General features: G+C 56.0%; 1 protein-coding gene across 1 annotated transcript in view; it reads left to right on the plus strand.

The window, feature by feature from the left end:
• MPPED1 (metallophosphoesterase domain containing 1) overlaps window positions 1–17556 on the plus strand; it is a 70689-nt gene extending 53133 nt beyond the window's left edge. The window contains exons 5-7 of the mRNA XM_072973955.1: window positions 10575–10690; window positions 13254–13367; window positions 15251–17556. Coding sequence (XP_072830056.1) covers window positions 10575–10690; window positions 13254–13367; window positions 15251–15369 — 349 coding nt within the window. The 3' untranslated portion in view covers window positions 15370–17556. The remainder of the gene's footprint in view (window positions 1–10574; window positions 10691–13253; window positions 13368–15250) is intronic.
• Window positions 17557–18253: the final 697 nt, after the last annotated feature.

The following is an 18253-nucleotide window of genomic DNA, read 5'->3' on the forward strand; positions in this document are numbered from 1 at the left end:
TGCCTTTTGAACTTTATGAAAATGGACTCAGGTGTTGTACCGTGCCTGCTTCTTAGTCAGTATTATGTTTGTAAGATGTTTTCCGTGCCATCGTGGCGGTTGTGGTTGGTTCTTTCCTTCTTGTTGTGCGGGATTTCCTCGTATGAATACATCACGGTTTATTTATCCATTCTGCCCAATGCCAAACTCCCCTGCTTTGGGGCTATTATAAATAATACTGCCGTGAGCATTTTACATGTCTCTTCGTGCACACAGACGTATACTCCTGAGCGTGTGTGCTCGTGCCCGCGGGCCCCCGCCCCCAGGAGCGGAGTGCTCAGGTCACACGCTGTCCAGCTCTTCAGCAGAGGCTGTGCCGGTTCCCCCCCAGCAGCAGTGCTCGCCTCGCCTCCTTGCCAGCGCCAGGTATTACAGGACATGTACATTGTGTCCAACTGGTGGCCGTCTTGGTGTCTCGATGTCTCTTTAATTTCCATGCCCTTGAAGCCCGCTAAGGTTGAGAATCTTGAATTGGCCGCTTGGGTTCCTTCTTTTGCGAAGGGCGCAGGTCCTTCGCCCGTTTCATAGAGTAACTGGGTTGCCCGCCCATTCTGTATGGGTCCGCAGGGACTCTCTGCACATTCCGAATGCAAGCCCTTCATCAGATGTCATGTCTCGAGTGGCTTTTCCTCCTCTGAGCCGCCTCCGCCCTCTCTCAGCAGTGCTTTCAGGTGACCAGAAGGTCTCAGTTTTGGGGCAGCAGATGAATTAAGTGTTTTTCTTTGTGGTAAGTGCTTTCGGTGTCCTCTTTAAGAAGTCCCTCCCCTGAAGCCATGAAGCTGTTTCCATATTATCTCCCCGAATCTCTGCTGTGCTGCCTCTTCTGTGTGGGTGTTGGGTCCGCTGGCACTGACTGTGTCGATGGGGTGAGGTCGAGATCCCGTTGTGGGTCTTCCCACCTGTTCTGGCACCAAGTGTGGAAGTCGGTCCTTCCTGGCTGCTATGTGGCCCCCTCACCTTACACATGGGGTCTGGGGCCGGACTCTCTCCTGTCCGCCAGTCGACTTAGCTCCAGGACCACACTGCCCTAAATACCCTGGCAACCGATTCCTTTCCTGTCTCTTTCCCCGACTAGAACAGGCGAGGCTCCAGGAGAGCAGGGACCAGAGTCTGTCTTTGCGGACTCCACTCCCGCGGAGGCTCCGCCACCGCATCCTGGTCTAGGCCAGTGCGGAAGTGGTGAGAGCCGTGTCCCCGTGCCGCCCCCTCCCAGGGCACTGTGACTTTCTAGAAGTCATCTCTGGTCCCCGCAGACGCAGCCTCAGCGCTGAGCCTTCGCTGAGAGCAGCTTAGAGGAAGGGGGCGGGAACCAACCACAGAAGAAGAGGAAGAACTCAGCTGTTACAAAATCCTAAGTGTTAAAAAAAATTCCGTATACATACCGTATTCATTTATGGGTTTTGGATGCATTTTTTGTTCTCATTTAACTGAAAACGGCCTTGATTAAAAAAAAAAAAAGACTGAGGGAGGGAGTGAAATTGGCACGAGCTAGTCCATCTGGTCTAATTACTTCTGGTATTTTGAAAGAAGGCGTCTGAACCTGCTGAGGCAGGAAACTTTGAGAAGTGGCGGCCCGGCTGCTGCTGGGCATCTGGGTGCCTGCGGGCAGGCCCGGCCTTGGGGCCAGGCACGGCCACCAGGGGTGCCCTGCACTTCTCTCCAGCAGCCAGAAGCCCCAGGGACCAGCTCTCTCCAAACAGCCAGGATGTGCAGGGCTCCAACACACTCCCTGGCGGGCGGGGCCCCTCTGAGTGACCTCACGTCAGGATCTTGGCTTCTGTGAAATGACAGTGGGTCAGTTCCCTTACAGGTTACTCCTAGGATTCAGGGAGGTTGTGTGTAAATTGCTTGGCACACAGTAGGCATTGGATACACGGTGGTCCCACTCACCCCCAAACCTCTCCAGCTACTGCCTCGACTGCCTAGAGGGGGAGCTGAGGGAGAGCAAGGTTGTTTCTGTGCAGCCTGGAGGGGGTGTTGCAGGCAGGGGCTGGGCGGCCCCCAGGCGAGGCTGGATATGGATTCTCATGTGAGCCTTTGCCATCCTTCCCTCCCCTTCCCTGTGTGCACACTGCAGGCCTACTGGGGATGCTGGGGGTGCGGTGGGGAGTGGGGGAGGGCAGGAACTGAGCAGCCTGGGAACTTTAAACCCATGCCCTGAAGGTGCCTGGGGTCTGCCTGTGGGTGTGCTCCCCATGGTCCTGGAGGCTCTGCGCTTTTTGCTGCTGTGGCTGCTCGAATCTTCACAAGCACCAACAAGATCTAACTCTGTCCCCATTGTACAGCCAGGAAGACTGAGACCATGACTTGCTTAAAGTCCCACGGTAATTGGGAGCCCAGCTGGGCCTGGATGGAAGGGTGGAGGCCCCAGCTCAGAACTGCGGACAGAGAGGTGCTAACATGCTTTTTAAAAAACTTGATAAAATACATCTTTTAGAGAAAAAAGAATAGAGGATGAAATAATGAACTCCTAGCTTTTCCCTGGCTTTCAACATCTCTCACCAGAACGTGGTTGAGGTCCTAGGAACAGGGTGCTGGTGGGGCGGGATCCTGGCGAGGCCAGCACCTGAGACAGCCCACCCGTGCCCACCGTCCCTGCCGCGGGCAGATGCTGGTGGGTGACCACGGTGAGCCCAGTTTGGACGGCTGCCCCCGAGCTGTCCTCTGGACCCTCGGTCCTTCCTCTTGGCTCTGTGTGAGGAATGGGTGGCTCTGGGACCCAGTTCAATCACCTTACCCTTTGCTCTTTCTGTTACGAAAATCTTTTTAATCTTAAGAAGTGCTCATTTTTCAGTCTCTCTCCAATAATTCTCCAAGGTGTTTGGGGTGCTGTAATTTTGGGTTGCACGCTCACGTTCTGCAAGGCTTTGCCTGGGGAACCCTGAGCATCCTGGTTTGGGGTGCCTTTCAGAGAGGGTTTGTCCGCCCCAGTCTGTGGGTGCTTACAGCCAGGGACCCCTTCCCACGCTTTCTTGGCTGAGTTTCCTGGGCCCGCAGGCTCACAGCTGAGGGAGCCCAGGTCAGGGGTCCGGGAGGCTTCCCTCTGGTGGAAGCATCTGTTTCCCCGGGTCCACTTTCCCCCAGAGCCCCCTGGGGGCCTAGCTTCGCTCGCAGCCCCTGCTAACCACCGAGTCCTCCCCTCTTGTTGCCTCACGGCCTCGGAGACTCGCACTCCCGGGTCCAGCGGCTGGCAGTCCTGGCGGCCAGCAATGTGCTTACCACATTTGCCCTGCGGGTCTCGGTGGTTTCAGTGTGAGGCGGTGGCTTTGCTCTGCTCGGGCAAGGGACGTGAGACTTTGCCTCCCCTTCCACACCTGAGGCACGCATTCAGCACCCTTCCCGGAGCTGCTACACAATTGTCCCACTCAGTCTGACATTTAACCTCAGCAGGGCGAGGCCGGATTGTTTTTGTCCCCATTTTACGGTCGGGTAAAGGGAGGCATGGGCAGGTAAAGCGACCGGCCCAGGATCTCAGCCACAGGGAGACGCAGTGCCGGACCCCCGCCCAGGCGCTGGGCTGGGGCAGCTCCGCGCAGCCTCGCTGATTCCTGTCCCTGACACGTCCCTCCCGCAGCCCGTCGGGCTGCAGACCCCAGACAGAGCTGGCCTTCAGGGGCCTAGATTCCTGAGCCCGTCAGTGACAGGTGCTCCCTGAGCCCCACACCCGGGGCCCAGCCAGGGTGGGGTGAGTGAGACCCAGGGAGCTGTGAGCCGGAGCATCACAGAACCTCAGTGGTATTTCCCTCCCTTCCCCTGCCTTGAGCCCAAATCAACTTGGGAACAGCCTGTGTCTGTTCAAGGGAAGCTGTGAAGCCTGCCTCTTGGGCTGACGGCGACTCCACCCCTACCTGCGATGGCGACATGACGGGCTTGGGAGGGTCCCCGAGGGACCCAGCAGTGTTCTCACCTGTAGTCCTGTTGCTGCTCACTGCTCTTTCCTTCCAACGCCGGATCTTATACTCGCCAGCCTTCCATGTGGCTGGCAGTGGACGAGTTTTGATGGGGGGAAGAAATCCTCATGGTCTGGCCCTACCCTGTGCCACCTCTGCACACACACGCATGCACGCACACTTGCATGTGCACACACACAACTGAGCACATGACCCCCATACCACTTGTGCAATACACATGCACACACACACATGCACACACACACCACGTGCACACACACACTTTCACGTGCATACACACGCATTGGGTCTTCTCTCATACACTCACACACAGCCTCCCTCTCTCTCTCTCACACACACACACACACACACACACACACGGGATTTCTCTTCCACCTCTTTCCTGTCTTATCTTTCTTGATTTCACATTGCTGTTTTCTTTATAGCAGTCCCCTCAACGCACACATGCACCCTCTTCTACATGAGATTAATGTTTGAAACGAATCATCTGCCTTCTCCCTGCCGCAGAGTCCCAGCGAAACAAAAGATGAATGATTCTGCACATCGGAAGGGTGGAGGGAAATTAATTAGGAATGACAAAGGACCCCATTCTTTGGTTCCACTTATCTTGCTGCTGGCTTGCTGTTAAGTGTGTGCCGGGCAAGGTGTGTGACTGACAGTCCTGGGGATGTGTGTCAGCTCCTCCCGGTCCTGTTCCGGGGGTGGCAGCCTTCTGCCCCACCGGGTGGGTGGAGCGGGTACCCTGCTGCAGCGGCGTCTCCCCCAGATTCCCCCTCGGCTCCCCAGCCCGGAAGATGCAGAGAGAAGGAGCCAGACAAAACTGTCTCCATCATAGCTGGCAGGCAGCGGTGGAGGCTTGGATTGTGGGAGGAGGCAGGGGAAGGGAAGTGCCCCAGAAAGCCTGGCCTTTGGAGGAAGGGGTGCTGGGGCAGGAAGGACAGCGATTAAGGTCAAGATAGTGTTTGGCCTGGAGCAGGAGAGGGAGTGGACCTGGTCAGGATTGTCTGAGAGCTCAGGGGCGGCTGCTGGGGGGAGAGGCCTCTGCCCCGCTCAGACTGCAGCATTCACCCCGTAGAGAGAGAGGTGGAAGTGAGAGGTCACCTGGCCCAGGGCGGGAGGCCACCGTGAGAGGCTGTCCCCTTCTACCTGGCAGGGCAGCCACCCTCACCCCTCACCCTGGGGAACGGGCTGCCGGGGGAGGCAGAGAATGTCCCCTGAAGGCGACAGGTCGGGATGAAGCTGAGGGTGTGAGCATCGCCTCTGGGCCTCGTCTGTGAAATGGACACAGGATTCCCCGGGAAGGTCACAGGAGGGTCAGAGAGCGCGGGAGGCTTAGCAGATGGCGAGACTTCTGGTTCTGGTTCTGGCTGTGGGGCTTGGGGCTTCTTGACTTCCGGGCGCTCTGGGGAAGGCTCCTGTTGGGAGGGTGCAGGGAGGAGATGGTTAATACTTAGTTCTTCCCACCTGCCTGCCTGCCAGGTGGAGCACCTGTCAGTTCATTCATTCATTCATTCATTCACTCTTGCACACTTTGTCCAAACCCTCCCTGAGGCCCAGCCATCTGTTGGACGGGACGGATTCAGGGGTGATTTGACTCGGGCCTGCCCTGAAGGAGCCAGTATAAGGGCACTCAAAGTGGGGAAGGTCACCTGTGCTTGGGGTTGGAGGTGATCAGGGGAAGCTTCCTGGAAGAGGTGACCTTTGATCCAGGCCTTAACGAATAATGGCTGGAACAGCACGAGCAAACACCCAGAGGTGGGGAAAGGCTGGGCTGTGTTCAGGAAACAGGATTGTTGTGGCTGGTGGGTGGTGAACTCAAGGGGGAATCTGAGCAGGACAGTCCAAAAGGTGGGCTGGAGCAGAGCCCAAGGGCTAGGCCATGAGGTCTGGGCTTGTCCTGGAGGTAATGGGGAGCCATGGAAGGTTTTGGAGTAGAAGAGTCACGGGGTGGATGAGAGGCAGGGCACCAGGAGCCAGAGTCATAGGCAGTGTCCGCCCTGTACAGCCAGACTCAGAGGGTGGCAGGCAGGGGACATTCAGGAGCTGCTCAGAGGGACAGGCAGGCAGTTGCCATTGAAGAGGGAGAACTGTGGCCCAGCCACCCCAGGGGGCTCCTCTTTGGGTCAGCTTCCCACTGGGCGCAGGATGCAGGAGCCAGGAGCCCTGGGCCAGGTCCTTCTTGCCTCCTGTGTGTCCTCATGCACGTCACTTGACTTCCCTGTGCCATCATTTCCTCATCTCTGCACTGGGGGCCTCCTGACGTCTTTGTCTTGAGGATCAACTGAGCTAAGGTGTGACAGTGGTTGGTAAAGTGGGGTTTATGGAGGGAGACGAGGCAGGATTCCTGGCCGTCCTGTCGTAATTCTGGGACTGAAGCAGAGAGCTGCGGAATCTGCTCTCTGGGTTTGAGTCCTTGTTGTGCCACTTGGTTACCAGGTAAACTTGGGCAAGTCTCTGAACCTCTCTGCACCTCAGTTTTTGCATCTGCAAAATGAGGCAGTGACGATAGTTGCCTCTCAGGGTGGTTGTGAGGACTGCGGGCTCATGGAGAGCCTTGGAGCTATGTCTGTGTGGTGTCCCCCTGGTGACCCCCGTGTGCCCCCTCGGTTCCCCCTTGGCATCCTCCTCCCCACCCCGCCCTCTGCCCTGGCCTGGGTGCACCATGGGATCCAGCTCCACCCAGCGGCACCCCGGGCTCCTCCACCCCAACACCCCAGCACGCCTGGGAAATGGGGCCCATACTCCAGACTAATTGAATGGCCCCTGGTGCACCCCATCTCCAGGGGCTGTGCGCTTACCTGGGGAGATAGAAAAACCAGAGCAGGGCAGGCTGTGCTTCAGCCGTTTTCTGCAGACGAGTATCGCCCCCCTCCCGCCTGCCGTTAGGGAACTGGGAATTCATGCTTCAGGGGGAGACCGTTTAATGATCGGCCACGAGGAGGTCATTTATATTGGCTAAGCGGGCCTAATTAGACCCGATTCTAAGGTTACCATAAGCGCACAAAAAAGCTGTTAAGGGGTTAACCTCTGAGAGATTACATTGTATTCAGCGCTCTGTTAAAGTTTGAATTAATTTTTCCCATGGGTTTGTTCACATTCTAATTTTCAACTAAATGAGACATCTGTTTCAGAAAAGGAAAATTTGCTCTGGTTGTCATGGCAACTATCATTCTGTAAGAAAATTATTCCAATGGTTACTTTAGAACAGAAAGACAGAAATTCAGGACATAAAGCCGCCTCCTGTCGCTCAGTGGGAATTCTGATCCATCCGACCTCCTTGGGGTCTGTGATGTGTCTTGGATGGTGGGTGGACATTGGGGCTCCTGGCCCTCAGGCAGTGAGCCTGGTTCCAGGCATTAGCTGCTCTGGGGATGGGGATCGGGGCTCTGGCAGCGCCCAGCCTCGTGTCCCAGGCATTCGTGGGTCTCAGACCACAACTGCCTCCAAGGTGGGTGGGGGACAGGCTCCTGCCAGGACCCTGCGAGCTGCTGCCTCCCCGTCCACTGTCTGGAAACTTTGGCAGCCTTGCACTTCACCTCTGGCCCCAAAGGGTCCTGCTGGCCAAAACGAGAGGGTCAAGTGACCAAATGAAGGACTCCAGGGGCATCTGGCCGAATTCTCCTTCAGGAAGGGCCAGGGTCCCCCTGCCCCTCTGGCTCTTCTTCGCACAGCAGGACCTGAATGGACGTCGTGCAGGAGTGGCCAGAGGCTTTTCCAGATCCTGTGGGTCAAAGGCCTGTGGGGAGTGAGGTCACCCCCAAGGGTCATCTCTCCCACTGCTCCGGCCCATTCCTGGCCCCTAGTGAGAAAGGCATCCCCCCGGCCAGCAGGCTGTCCTGAGAAGCATCTCCTCTGGACACTTTTGTGCATGACTTGACTGTTTCTGCTCCCCCGAAATTTCAATACAGGTTAGAACATCCCCATTTCCCAGTGAAGAGCTCCTGCGTGTCTAGAGGCATCTTCGTGGTGGGGGCACAGTTTAATCCTTTTAAGCTTCCTCCCACCCACCCTCTTTCCCTTCCCTCTGCGTTGAGCAGTGGGGTACAGCCTCAAGCAAGAAGGCCCCCCATCATGGGGTAAGACCTGGGGCCATAGGTAGCACTATCCCATTTTACACGGCGGGGAGAGTCTGGGAGAGCTGCAGCATCACACCCAGGGGCACAGCCAGGGTGTCTGATGCCAACTTCTCTTGAGCAGCCTCTCTGGGCATCCCCAGGGACAGGGCGGAGTCCGGCTTCCCAGCATTTGAGGTGATGTGTTTCCAAGAATCACAACCACGAAGGTGTATCTTCGGGGAGACGTCACCCCCAGAGGACGGCTCGTTAGTACCGGAAGGGGAAGGTGGTGCAGGCAGAGGCTCGCATGGGGCGGCTCCTGGGGGTCTGTGGGGTCTCTGGTGGATTTCTGAGTGTCTTTTCCAAAAAGCTGCCACCCCTGGCTGTGGCTCATGAGAACTAACAGACGCCTTCCCTCCATGCTGATGAGGCCTCGTCCCCTCTTGTAAATATTTGATTAGGTTTTTGAAAAATGGATGCTGTGTTTGGAAGGCAGCCCCAGAAAGGCGTTGCTCATTTGCTTGTAAGCTGGTGGGTCTGTGCGCTCCTGGGAGGACCACTGGGCTTGGCTGCATGAGCAGCTTCCAGGCTGCTGCAGCCATCCCTGCAGTGACCCCACCCTGGCTCAGCCGATGTGGGGCTTCGAGGATGCCCAGGGTCCGAGGGCTTCAGAAATTGCAGAGCTCTGATCTCAGTATGTTAAGACTGTCAACTGTTTTTGTCCAGGAACTGGTAGGAAAAGCTTTTTTTTTTCTTCTTCAGCATTGTGACTCAGTTCACCCTTCTGTGGGTGTCTATTTAAATACAAATATATTTAACTAAAGTATCCTTTCCATGTTATGATGTACTCTGGTGTTTCCTATCCTTTTTCCTTTCCTTTTTAAAAAATGCTGTTTGACCCTTCAAAATGCAGTTTGAAAAACCCTGCCCTAGGCCAAAGGTTTTTCATCCAGGTTCCATGGGTGGGTTTCAGGAGGGGTCCATAATAATGATAGTGATGGTGGTGATGATGGTTATGATGGGTATGATGATGGTGGTGATAAAGGTGTTGGGGATGAGGATGATGATGGTAGTGGTGATGGTGATGATGGTGGTGATGTTGATGGTGGTGATGATGATGATGGTGGTGATGCTGATGGTGGTGATGATGATACTAGTTTCCTCGGGTTGCATAACTAGTGACTACAAACTGTGTGGCTTAAAACAACAGGAATTTATTCTGTCACAGTTCTGGAGGCTGGAGGTCTGAAATAAAGGTGTCAACAAGATTAGTGTTTGCTGACAGCACTAAGGGGAGAATCTGTTTCATGCTTCTCTCCCAGCGTCTGGTGGTTGCTGCTAATCCTCAGCATTCCTTGGCTTGTAGACACGTCACTCCAACACTACATCCGATGTTACATGATCTTTATCTCTCTGTGTCTCCATGTTTTCACATGACCCTCTTATAAAGACGCTAGTCACTGGATTAGGGCCCACAGGTATGACCTCATCTTGATGACATCTGCAAAGACCCTATTTCTAAATAAGGCCACATTTACAGTTTGTGGGTTAATCCTTCAATGTGTATATTTTGGGGGGACACAGTTTGACCCACAACAGTGGTGGTGATGATGGAGACTTTGCAAATGCTGAAGTGCTGTGTGAACGAGCGGCTCTTACAACGACTGAGGCCTGAGGGATGATTCTTAGTTGATACTTAGTTGCAAATGAAAACCCAGTTCAGGTGGCTTTCTCTCGGCCCATCTAACTGAGAAGTGCAGGGGTGCGGTGGGTGTCTGGTATGGTTTGATCCAGCTGCTCCTCTCCACATGCTCCACATCTCCCTTTGGGACAATTTAATAGGTGCTGACAGCTCCCAAGGCAAGAAGCTCACTGGTTTATATGCAGGGATGACAGCATTCTTCTCTCTCATCATTGAAAGAAACAGTTGAATTCCCTCCAACTAGAAGGATCTAGGCCACATGCTCACTGTTCAGCCAGTCGAGGGGAATGACCTGCATTGATCAGTCTAGGTCTGGGTCAGGCAACAGGTTGGGATTCTGTTAACTGGCCCAGGTCCACCCAGCCCTGACCTTAATGCTGAGGGTGGACTCAGCCCGTGGAGCCCCTGCTGGGAGCTCTGGGAGGAAGCAGGAATGAGCATCCTCCACCTGGGACCCACTGTCTCCTGGCTGGGGCTCCACCTGCCCCCACTGTGGGACGGAGGATGGAGGAGCATCTTCCCACGGCGGGGGACAGGTGAGAATGTCCTTGTCTGGATTTCCTTAGAAGGGCTTGGAGCAAGAGAGGTCTTTGGCAGACGTTGATTTTTTTTTTTTACTTTCATTTAAAAAAATTACATAAATAAAACTTGTTCATCACAGACAAAAGAAATTACAGTTAAGCAAGAGGAAAAAGGCTGGTCAGTATCAGGCTGAGTCCAGGCAAATCCCCACCTTTCCTTGCATTTGAGTTTCTGGGTATCAGGCTGGTCCTGGTGGCCGCTCGGCTCTGTGGCCTGCTCCTCCTGCCCCGTCACGGCCCCGCCCTCTTGGTGGCCCTCTCTGAACCCACTGCTCTTCCCCCACAGGCAGCCCTGGTTCTATGGATGGGGTTTTAACCTCCCGCGAGGCCAAGCGCTGCTCGAGAAATGGAACCTCATTCCCGAAGGTGTAGACATCCTGATAACCCACGGACCACCGCTGGGTAAGAGTCAACTGTCCCCAGCTCACTGTCCCCCTTACTCCCCGAGCACCTGCTGTGTGCTGGGGGCTTGATTTGTTACCTGGTGACGTCAGAATCAGCTGCCCCGTTTCCACACAAGGGACCTTGGAGCTCAGGGAGGTCAAAGGGCAGGCAAGGCCCTTGACTCTCCAGACCTGAATCCTGGGGGCGGAATCCCACCAAGATCACTCTCACCAGGCCCCATCCCGTGCACCCCGACCCCATCAGACCACGCATCCCAACAGTCCCCAGGGCCTGTGGTTTCTGCCCTCAGCAGCTTTCCTCCCCGCCCCTGAGCCCCGACCCTGGTCTAAGCTGATGTCACCGCTCTCTTGGTCTCCACATCAGCCTGCTGGTGGTCCCATCAGGGGCTTTCTCAGTCCTCCCCTCCCCCTTTCCTCACACCCAACTTCCCGTCCATCAGCCAGTCCCCTTGATTCTACCTCCAAACTGTATTGCAGCTCTTTGCTCTTCGCTCCATCACTGCTGTCCCCACCTTGGTCCACGCCAGTGTCCTCTGCCTCTCTGATGGCCAGCATGGCATCACTGGTCCCGCAGCTCTGCGTCTTGCCCCTCCCAGTCGGCTCTCCTCGCAGCAGTAGGAGGGAATTCCCTGAACCGTCAGTTATGCCGTGCTGTCCCTCTAGAACCCCTTGTGGCTCCCTCAGTCCTTAGAATGAAGTCCACATTACCAGCAGCCCAGCCCAGACTGGCTACTTCCTCCCACCACGGCCGCCACCAAACCTGCCATCACTCCGTTGGTGTTTGGGGCTGGGTGGGTCCAGACGATGCTGGACCAGGGGCTCACCCGATGCGGTGCTTTTCTCCAGGCTCCAGGCCGCTGGGCAGATGGGCACCGAATGGCCTAGCCCAGTGGGACAGGGTCGGGGATGAGGGAAGCCTGGGACAGACTGTCAGAGGAGGCCTGCAGACACTGACAGGGGAGGCTTCGGCACCGCTTCTGCGGGCGGCAGGGTGTCCCGGGTGGGAAGGGCTGCTGGGTGAGGCCCAGCGCAGCTCCAGCGTCATCTGCTGAGATATGTGTTCAGGCAGAAGCCGTCCTGAGCACCCACGTGTGCCAGACGCCCCGCCAGCCCCTTGGGGGCCTCCCCCAGCCCTCACGAAGTGCTCACAGGAAGACTGCCTTGCCCCCATTTCCAAAGGGGTGCAGCCCCGAGGCCCAGGGCCCTGACGTGGCTTGGGCATGACATGCGGCTTATTGTGAGACTCTGGGCAGGTTTTTCTGCTTCCTTCCTCCCTTCCCCGCCTCCCTCCCTCCCTCTCCCCTTTCCCCCTTCCCTCCCCCCTTGCCACCCCTCCATCCATTCCTCCAACAGCATCTTTTGGGTCCTGCTCCCTGGATGCCTCACCACACCTGCTTCATGTACAACACATAGCTTCTGTTTCAGGGGTGCCTGTCAGCCCAGCCCAGCCCAGCCCAGTTGTTGGATGAATTGTAGAACGTGGCACAGAGAGGTTAAGTGACTTGTCCAAGGTCGCACAGCCATTAAGTAGCAGAGCCTAGGGCTTAAACCCAGATATCCGCTTCAAGCCTACCCCTGCCTGCTTCCCACCTCTCTCTTCCTCTTCCTCTTCCTCCACCCCCGCTCTCCTCCTTCCCCTCCTTCCCTTCTTCCCTCCCTCTTTCTCTCTCTCATGACTAAGTCAGGCCCATTGCCGCCTGTCTGATTCTGGGTGGAAGCATCCGTCTTCCTCTTCCCAGCAGTTTCTCCTGCCCACACAGAGAGGGGCTGAGATGAGCACTAGTGGTTCGTTCGGAGTAATCAGTTACCCTTCATTTGTGTAGCCATGTGGAAATAGCAAGCAGCCACCGTATGGGGCGGCTCCGGGAGGCTGGTGGTGCGCGCAGACCCGGACGCGGGCCACATGAGCAATGCTGCGGCGGGTGAAGAAGTTCATTTTCATGATTTTGTGATTTTAATTTAGAAAGTTTCCGATGTGGCAATCCTGCCCCCAGGCTCTGCTCTGATCCTGGCCGCTGGGGCGCCCTTGGGCCGCACACATCCCTCTTGGGCCTCGGTTTGCTTCTCTCTGCAGTGGGTGGATGCCAGCCTCAAGGCCACTTTGGTTTTGTTTCTGTTTTATTAAATTGAAGTATAGTCGATTTACAACAGTTGTGTTAGTTTCCGGTATACAGCAAAGTGATTCAGTTATATGTAGACGTATACTCTTTTTCATTTTAGGTTATTACAACTATTGGATATAGTTCCCTGTGCTATGCAGTGGGGTCGCTTGGAGTGTGAATGGTCTGGGGGAGCTCACAGCTACTGGCCCCCACCCCATGGGCCCTGCCCCCTCGCGCTCTTGTAAGCCTGGCTCTCTGTGTGGCCCTGCAGGGGACGAGGTGGGGTGCGAGGCCCCAGGCAGTGCACCTAGAGCCAGGCCGCCCTCCCCGGGGACTGAGGCAAGGCCAGGTCGGGGAGCTTGCTCCGTGCCCAGGCCACCATGTCCCTGAGACTGCAGGGCTGCAGCCTGGGCCTGCCCGGGCCCCGTCACTGCTCTCCTGTTGTCTCCCCCTGTGCAGGCTTCCTGGACTGGGTCCCCAAGAAGATGCAGCGGGTGGGCTGCGTGGAGCTGCTCAACACGGTGCAGAGGCGCGTCCAGCCACGGCTGCACGTCTTCGGCCACATCCACGAAGGTCAGCAGGTGGGGTGGAGGAGGGGGCTCCCGCGCCGGCTGTGCCCTGCCAGCCCTTGGGGGAGCCATCTCGCCTCCCTTGAACCCAGTCACCTCCCCGGTCTCTCACCTAGAGGAAACTAGCCATTTCCTACACACGCGGGTAGAAGCCTTATCCACACACTGACTATCAGTTAGCTGTGGCTGCAGGGTTTGGCAGGAAGATGAAAGCAAAATCTGGCAAGACTTAGAAGTAAGTTCTGCTTCCTCAGAGCCCTGCTACTCCGCCTGGGATGTCTTTGGAGATGGCTGGGGGCTTTTTGGAGGAGGAGGCATTTGGATGTGACATGCAGGAGGCATTCGATTTTGGGGACATGCCATGAGCTCCTTTTGGCAGGTGGCCCTGTCTCGTTGGTTACATTCCTAGGGCCTGGTACACAGTAGGTGCTTAATGAATGTGGAGTGCTGCCTGCCTGCCTGAGAGGCTCCAGTGGCACCTTCTCCTCCCTTCCCCGCCCCAGACAGACACGGCATTCTGGCTTCTGTCCTAGGGGCGGACCTGCATGCTGTGTCCACCTTGCTGGAGTGGTGGGGAGTGTCCATTCCATCTCAGGACACTGGGCAAGGTGGCCGTGAAGGTGCCTGGTGATATCGGCTCCAGGCTGACTGCCCACCCCGATGCCCCCGGCCTGTCACTGCCCCTGGGGCTTTCCTTGTCCGACCTAAGACTTCCTCACCAGAGCCTGATTTCACCCGTTTGGCAGAACCCTCCTTTTGCTCCTTTCGAACCTCTGTCCCACCTGTCCAGGGCCTCCGGGTTCCACTGTACCCTGCCAGGAAGCCCATGGGCTCCTGTAGGACATGGGGACCAAAGTGTTTTCCCCCAGCGTTGTCTCCTGCTCTCCTGAATCTCTGTCTGCTTGGGGCCAGGGCCTCTGGGCCTCACCTGGGCCTGTCCACATCAGATCGCTTTCTGCCAGAAGCAAACAAGGCTCAGACCCTTCCCTCTGCAGGGTGCTGTCAGGGGCAGGAGCGATCAGACCTTTCCAGGCCCCGAGGAGCTCAGAGACTTCTGAGCAGCAAGTGAGCAATCAGAGGCAGAATCTGAAAGGTCATGGGAGAGATGGACAACGCGTGTGCTGGGGTTAATGATAATGACTGTCGCTTTCTGGACCTGCTATGGGCATGTGGTGCCATCAGATCCAAGGCTGTATGTGATCCAAACCACAGCCCTGCATGATTGTACAGGCAAAATGGGGGTGCCAAGGAATGAGTAACCTGCACAGAGTGGAGGTAGTGCCCCTTTAGTCTGGAGGTGATCTGAGCTGAAGGATGAGGAGGATCCTTCAAGCAGATGTGGTGGGAAGAGGGCATGATGGGGACAGAAGCCAAGAGAAGTAGGTGACGGTGATGGTGATGGTGATGATGATGGTTGTAATGATGGTGATGGTGATGATGAAGGTGATATTGATGATGATGATGTTGGTGATGGTTGTGATGCTGATGATAGTGACGATGGTGATGGGGATGTGGGTGATGGTGATGGTCATGATGATGGTGATGAAGGTGAAAATGATGATAATGATGTTGGTGATGGTGGTGATGCTGATGATCGTGATAATGATGGTGATGTTGATGACTTCGATGATGATGTCTTATCGTATGCTTTCCAGGCACCGGGCTGAACACTGGACATAGGTCATTATCTCATTTGCTCCTCACAGCAAGCTTATCATCATCTCTATAGATGAAGAGACTAAACTGTAGTTTCAGTAGCTCATCCAGGCCATATTCAGCCCCTTGTTGGCTGCGTGCCCTCTGACTACCACATGCACCAGACCACCCTCACCAGTCCGGGTCCTGGCCTCACCGCTCAGCCCTGACAGGTGTGTGCTTACTTCCCAGGGTACGGCGTCATGGCGGATGGGACGACCACCTATGTGAACGCATCTGTGTGCACCGTGAACTACCAACCGGTGAATCCGCCCATAGTCATCGACCTCCCCACACCCCGGAACTCCTGACTGCCCCTGCGGCCCCCCACCCTTCCCACCCGCATCAGCTCCACATGCCTGGCCGAGAGCACGGACCCCCAACCACCCTTCCTTCCACGCAGACAGCCCGTCCGGTTGGGGACCAGCCCAGCAGATGGGTTGAGGCCTTGGAATGAAGAAGATCACCTCTGACTCGTCAGCCTTCTGTCACCTGGAGTCAGGACCCTGCGGGTCCCCAGCAGGGGTTCTGCACTCATTGCTAATTTCTGCGTGTACATTCCATGTGTACCTTGTTAAAGGACCTGCTAAGCTCGTGGCCCCGTCCCGCTTGGGAAATGACTGAATCTTCATCCTTCTCCGTTGGACACCCTTGTGGGTTTGGGAAGCCACGGCTCTTGGACAGATTTTGGAAGTTCTCGCACAAAATCTCCGTCTCACTGAGGGTCTGTGTGGCTGCAAGTCTCAGAGTTGGGGGGTGGTTGGAAGGTGTTGTAGCCTGGGTGCAGGCAGCCCTTCCTGTCCTCCCAAGCGGAGAGGGGACATGCCTGCCACACGCGGAGGGCCTCCGAGGGAGCGATCAGGGACGTCTCAGGAATTCGGGCTGTGCCTGGCCAGGCCAGACAGCCGGTTGCCTCGTGTCGTTTGCCTGTCTTCTTCCTGTGGGCACTTTTGCTGATGTGGACAGTGACCTGAGCATCCCAGGCACCCTCTCGGAGCCTGGCCATGGGCGGTTGGTTCTGCAGAATGAGCCTGTTGAGGGCCCAGGACCAGCTGGCAGGTTCCCAAGTCACAGACGGCCCTGGTTCCGAGGGGGCCGCGCTGGTCTGCAGAGCTCGGCTGCCTGGAGGGTCCACAGGCCCGTGCGGCCCCGCCACATGTATGCTCACGTGCGGGTGTGGGCACCCCCTCACGTGCCTGCACGCGCGCGCACACACACAGAGCCCTCTTCATGTAACAAAGTGGACCTCGCGCTTCTCATCCCTGCCCTGGAACGGGCTGTCCCCCCGTGGGGCTCCCCTCGCCCCCCGGAGCCTGTCTGCGTGCCCACAGCTGAGGAATGCTGAACGGCCCAGTTGTGTTGCCCGGTGGGACCCGCCCTCAGCTAGGAAGGTGGCTCGGAAGCAGAGCGGGGCCTGAGCTATGGCAGTGCCACCCCGGGGGACTTCTTTTCCTTTTAATTAGGACTGGGGGGTGGGCCACACGTCTGCGGGAGAGGAAACAGTGGGGCCTGCTTAGGGTGAGACGCGCGAGGCCCGACTGGTACACTGCAGCGTTAGGCTCTGCCTGTATTTAAAATTGGGGTATTTTCTTTATCATAGGTTTTTTTCCTGTATCCAATTTTCATTTTTAAAACCATTGCATTAAAACAATGTCATGTGTCTTGACCACTGAGTTTTTTGGTGTCCCCTTAAATTCTGCACCTGAGGGGAGTGTTGCTCACCCGCCCCTAGTCCCAGGCCTGGGAACCAGTATTTAATGAGCCCTTTGCAGAAAAATCTCATTTCAGGCAGTCCTCCTGCAAGGTTGGTACTGCTGGCCCCATTTCAGAGATGAGATTGAGATCAGAGAGGTGAGGTAACTTGCCTGAGGGTGCACATCTCCAAAGGGGTAGAGGCAGGATTTGAGCCTTGGTCTCTGGCTTCATAGCCCCAGCTTTCCTACCACGCAGAGCTCCACCCGTACAAGGCAGTGCATGGTCCAAGGCTCTTTTTTTTTCAGGGGTCATGTTCAGCTCCTGTCGGGTTCGTTATTCATAGAGGGCCCCTGGAGCCTTGGGGGATCTTATTCTCTGAGCCAAGCATCCCAGGAGACCCAGACTCCTTCCCTGCTCGAGTGGGGTTCCCCATGGGGCACGGGGCACCATCCAGGGAGCCCAATAAGAGCACCACACTGGCCGAGGCCAGCTTCGCTCTGTGGGGTGGGGGGCTGCAGGAATCCCATTCGGCCCCAGTGGTTCCTGGTAGCCGGGGATGTTTACAGGGCCGCCGGGGCCCCCCAGATGCACGGCGTGTGTGCACGCGTTGGGTGGAGAAGACTCCAGGCCCTTTCCGTCGCCTCTATTGAATTTCTATGCGGACCAAGAACTATAAGCTTAAAATAAATTTTTTTCCTAAGGTATCTTCAGAATATGGTGTATTTTTATGTGCAAAAGAAAAGTTATGAAGGCAGCTGTTACTTTAAAAGAAAATTCATTAAAAGTCCTCGAGGTGTGAACGACCACAGTGTGCTCCTCAGTCATTTCAGCATAACTTGATTGTGGCTGTAATTTTTTTCTCTGTCAAGCATGTCAGACAATAAAGTCTTTGTAAAAAGAAAGAGAAGTCCTCCCAGCGCCTCTTCCTCTGTGTCTCTGGGTGTCATGTGGGGCGCGCGGGGGTGGAGTGGCGTCCCCCTGGCCGAGTCCTGAGTCCTGGACAGTTCAGAGGCTGAAGACCATCCACGTGCCAGCGACTGGCATCCTTCTGCTGGCTCCAGCTTCCCCAGGGGTGGGAGCACTCCAGAGGTGGCAGGCATATGCATTTCTGTGCCCTGTCATGTTCAAATAGCTTGAGCACCTGGCCTCCCAAAACAGAGTCCCTCAAGATGGCTTTTAGGACTGGGCTCTTGGAAGGGACAAGTTCAGTTCAGCCCTTGTCAAACTATGGGTCTAGGAGTTGCCCAAGAAAAGCACTGGCAGATATAATGACTCCAGTCCCAAAGCTCCCTATGCTATAAAAGTCCTGCCATTTTTATCCACCCAGCAACCCATTGATCCATCCACCCATTTGTGCAACCATCCACTCACCTGCCCATCCATCCATCCATCCAACCACCATCAATCCACTCATCCAATCACCATCCATCCATCCACCCATCCAACAACCATCCACCCATCCATTCATCCAACCACCATCTATCCATCTTACCACCATCC

This window comes from Vicugna pacos, chromosome 12 (genome assembly GCF_048564905.1).
Source record: "Vicugna pacos chromosome 12, VicPac4, whole genome shotgun sequence".
NCBI lineage: Eukaryota > Metazoa > Chordata > Mammalia > Artiodactyla > Camelidae > Vicugna > Vicugna pacos.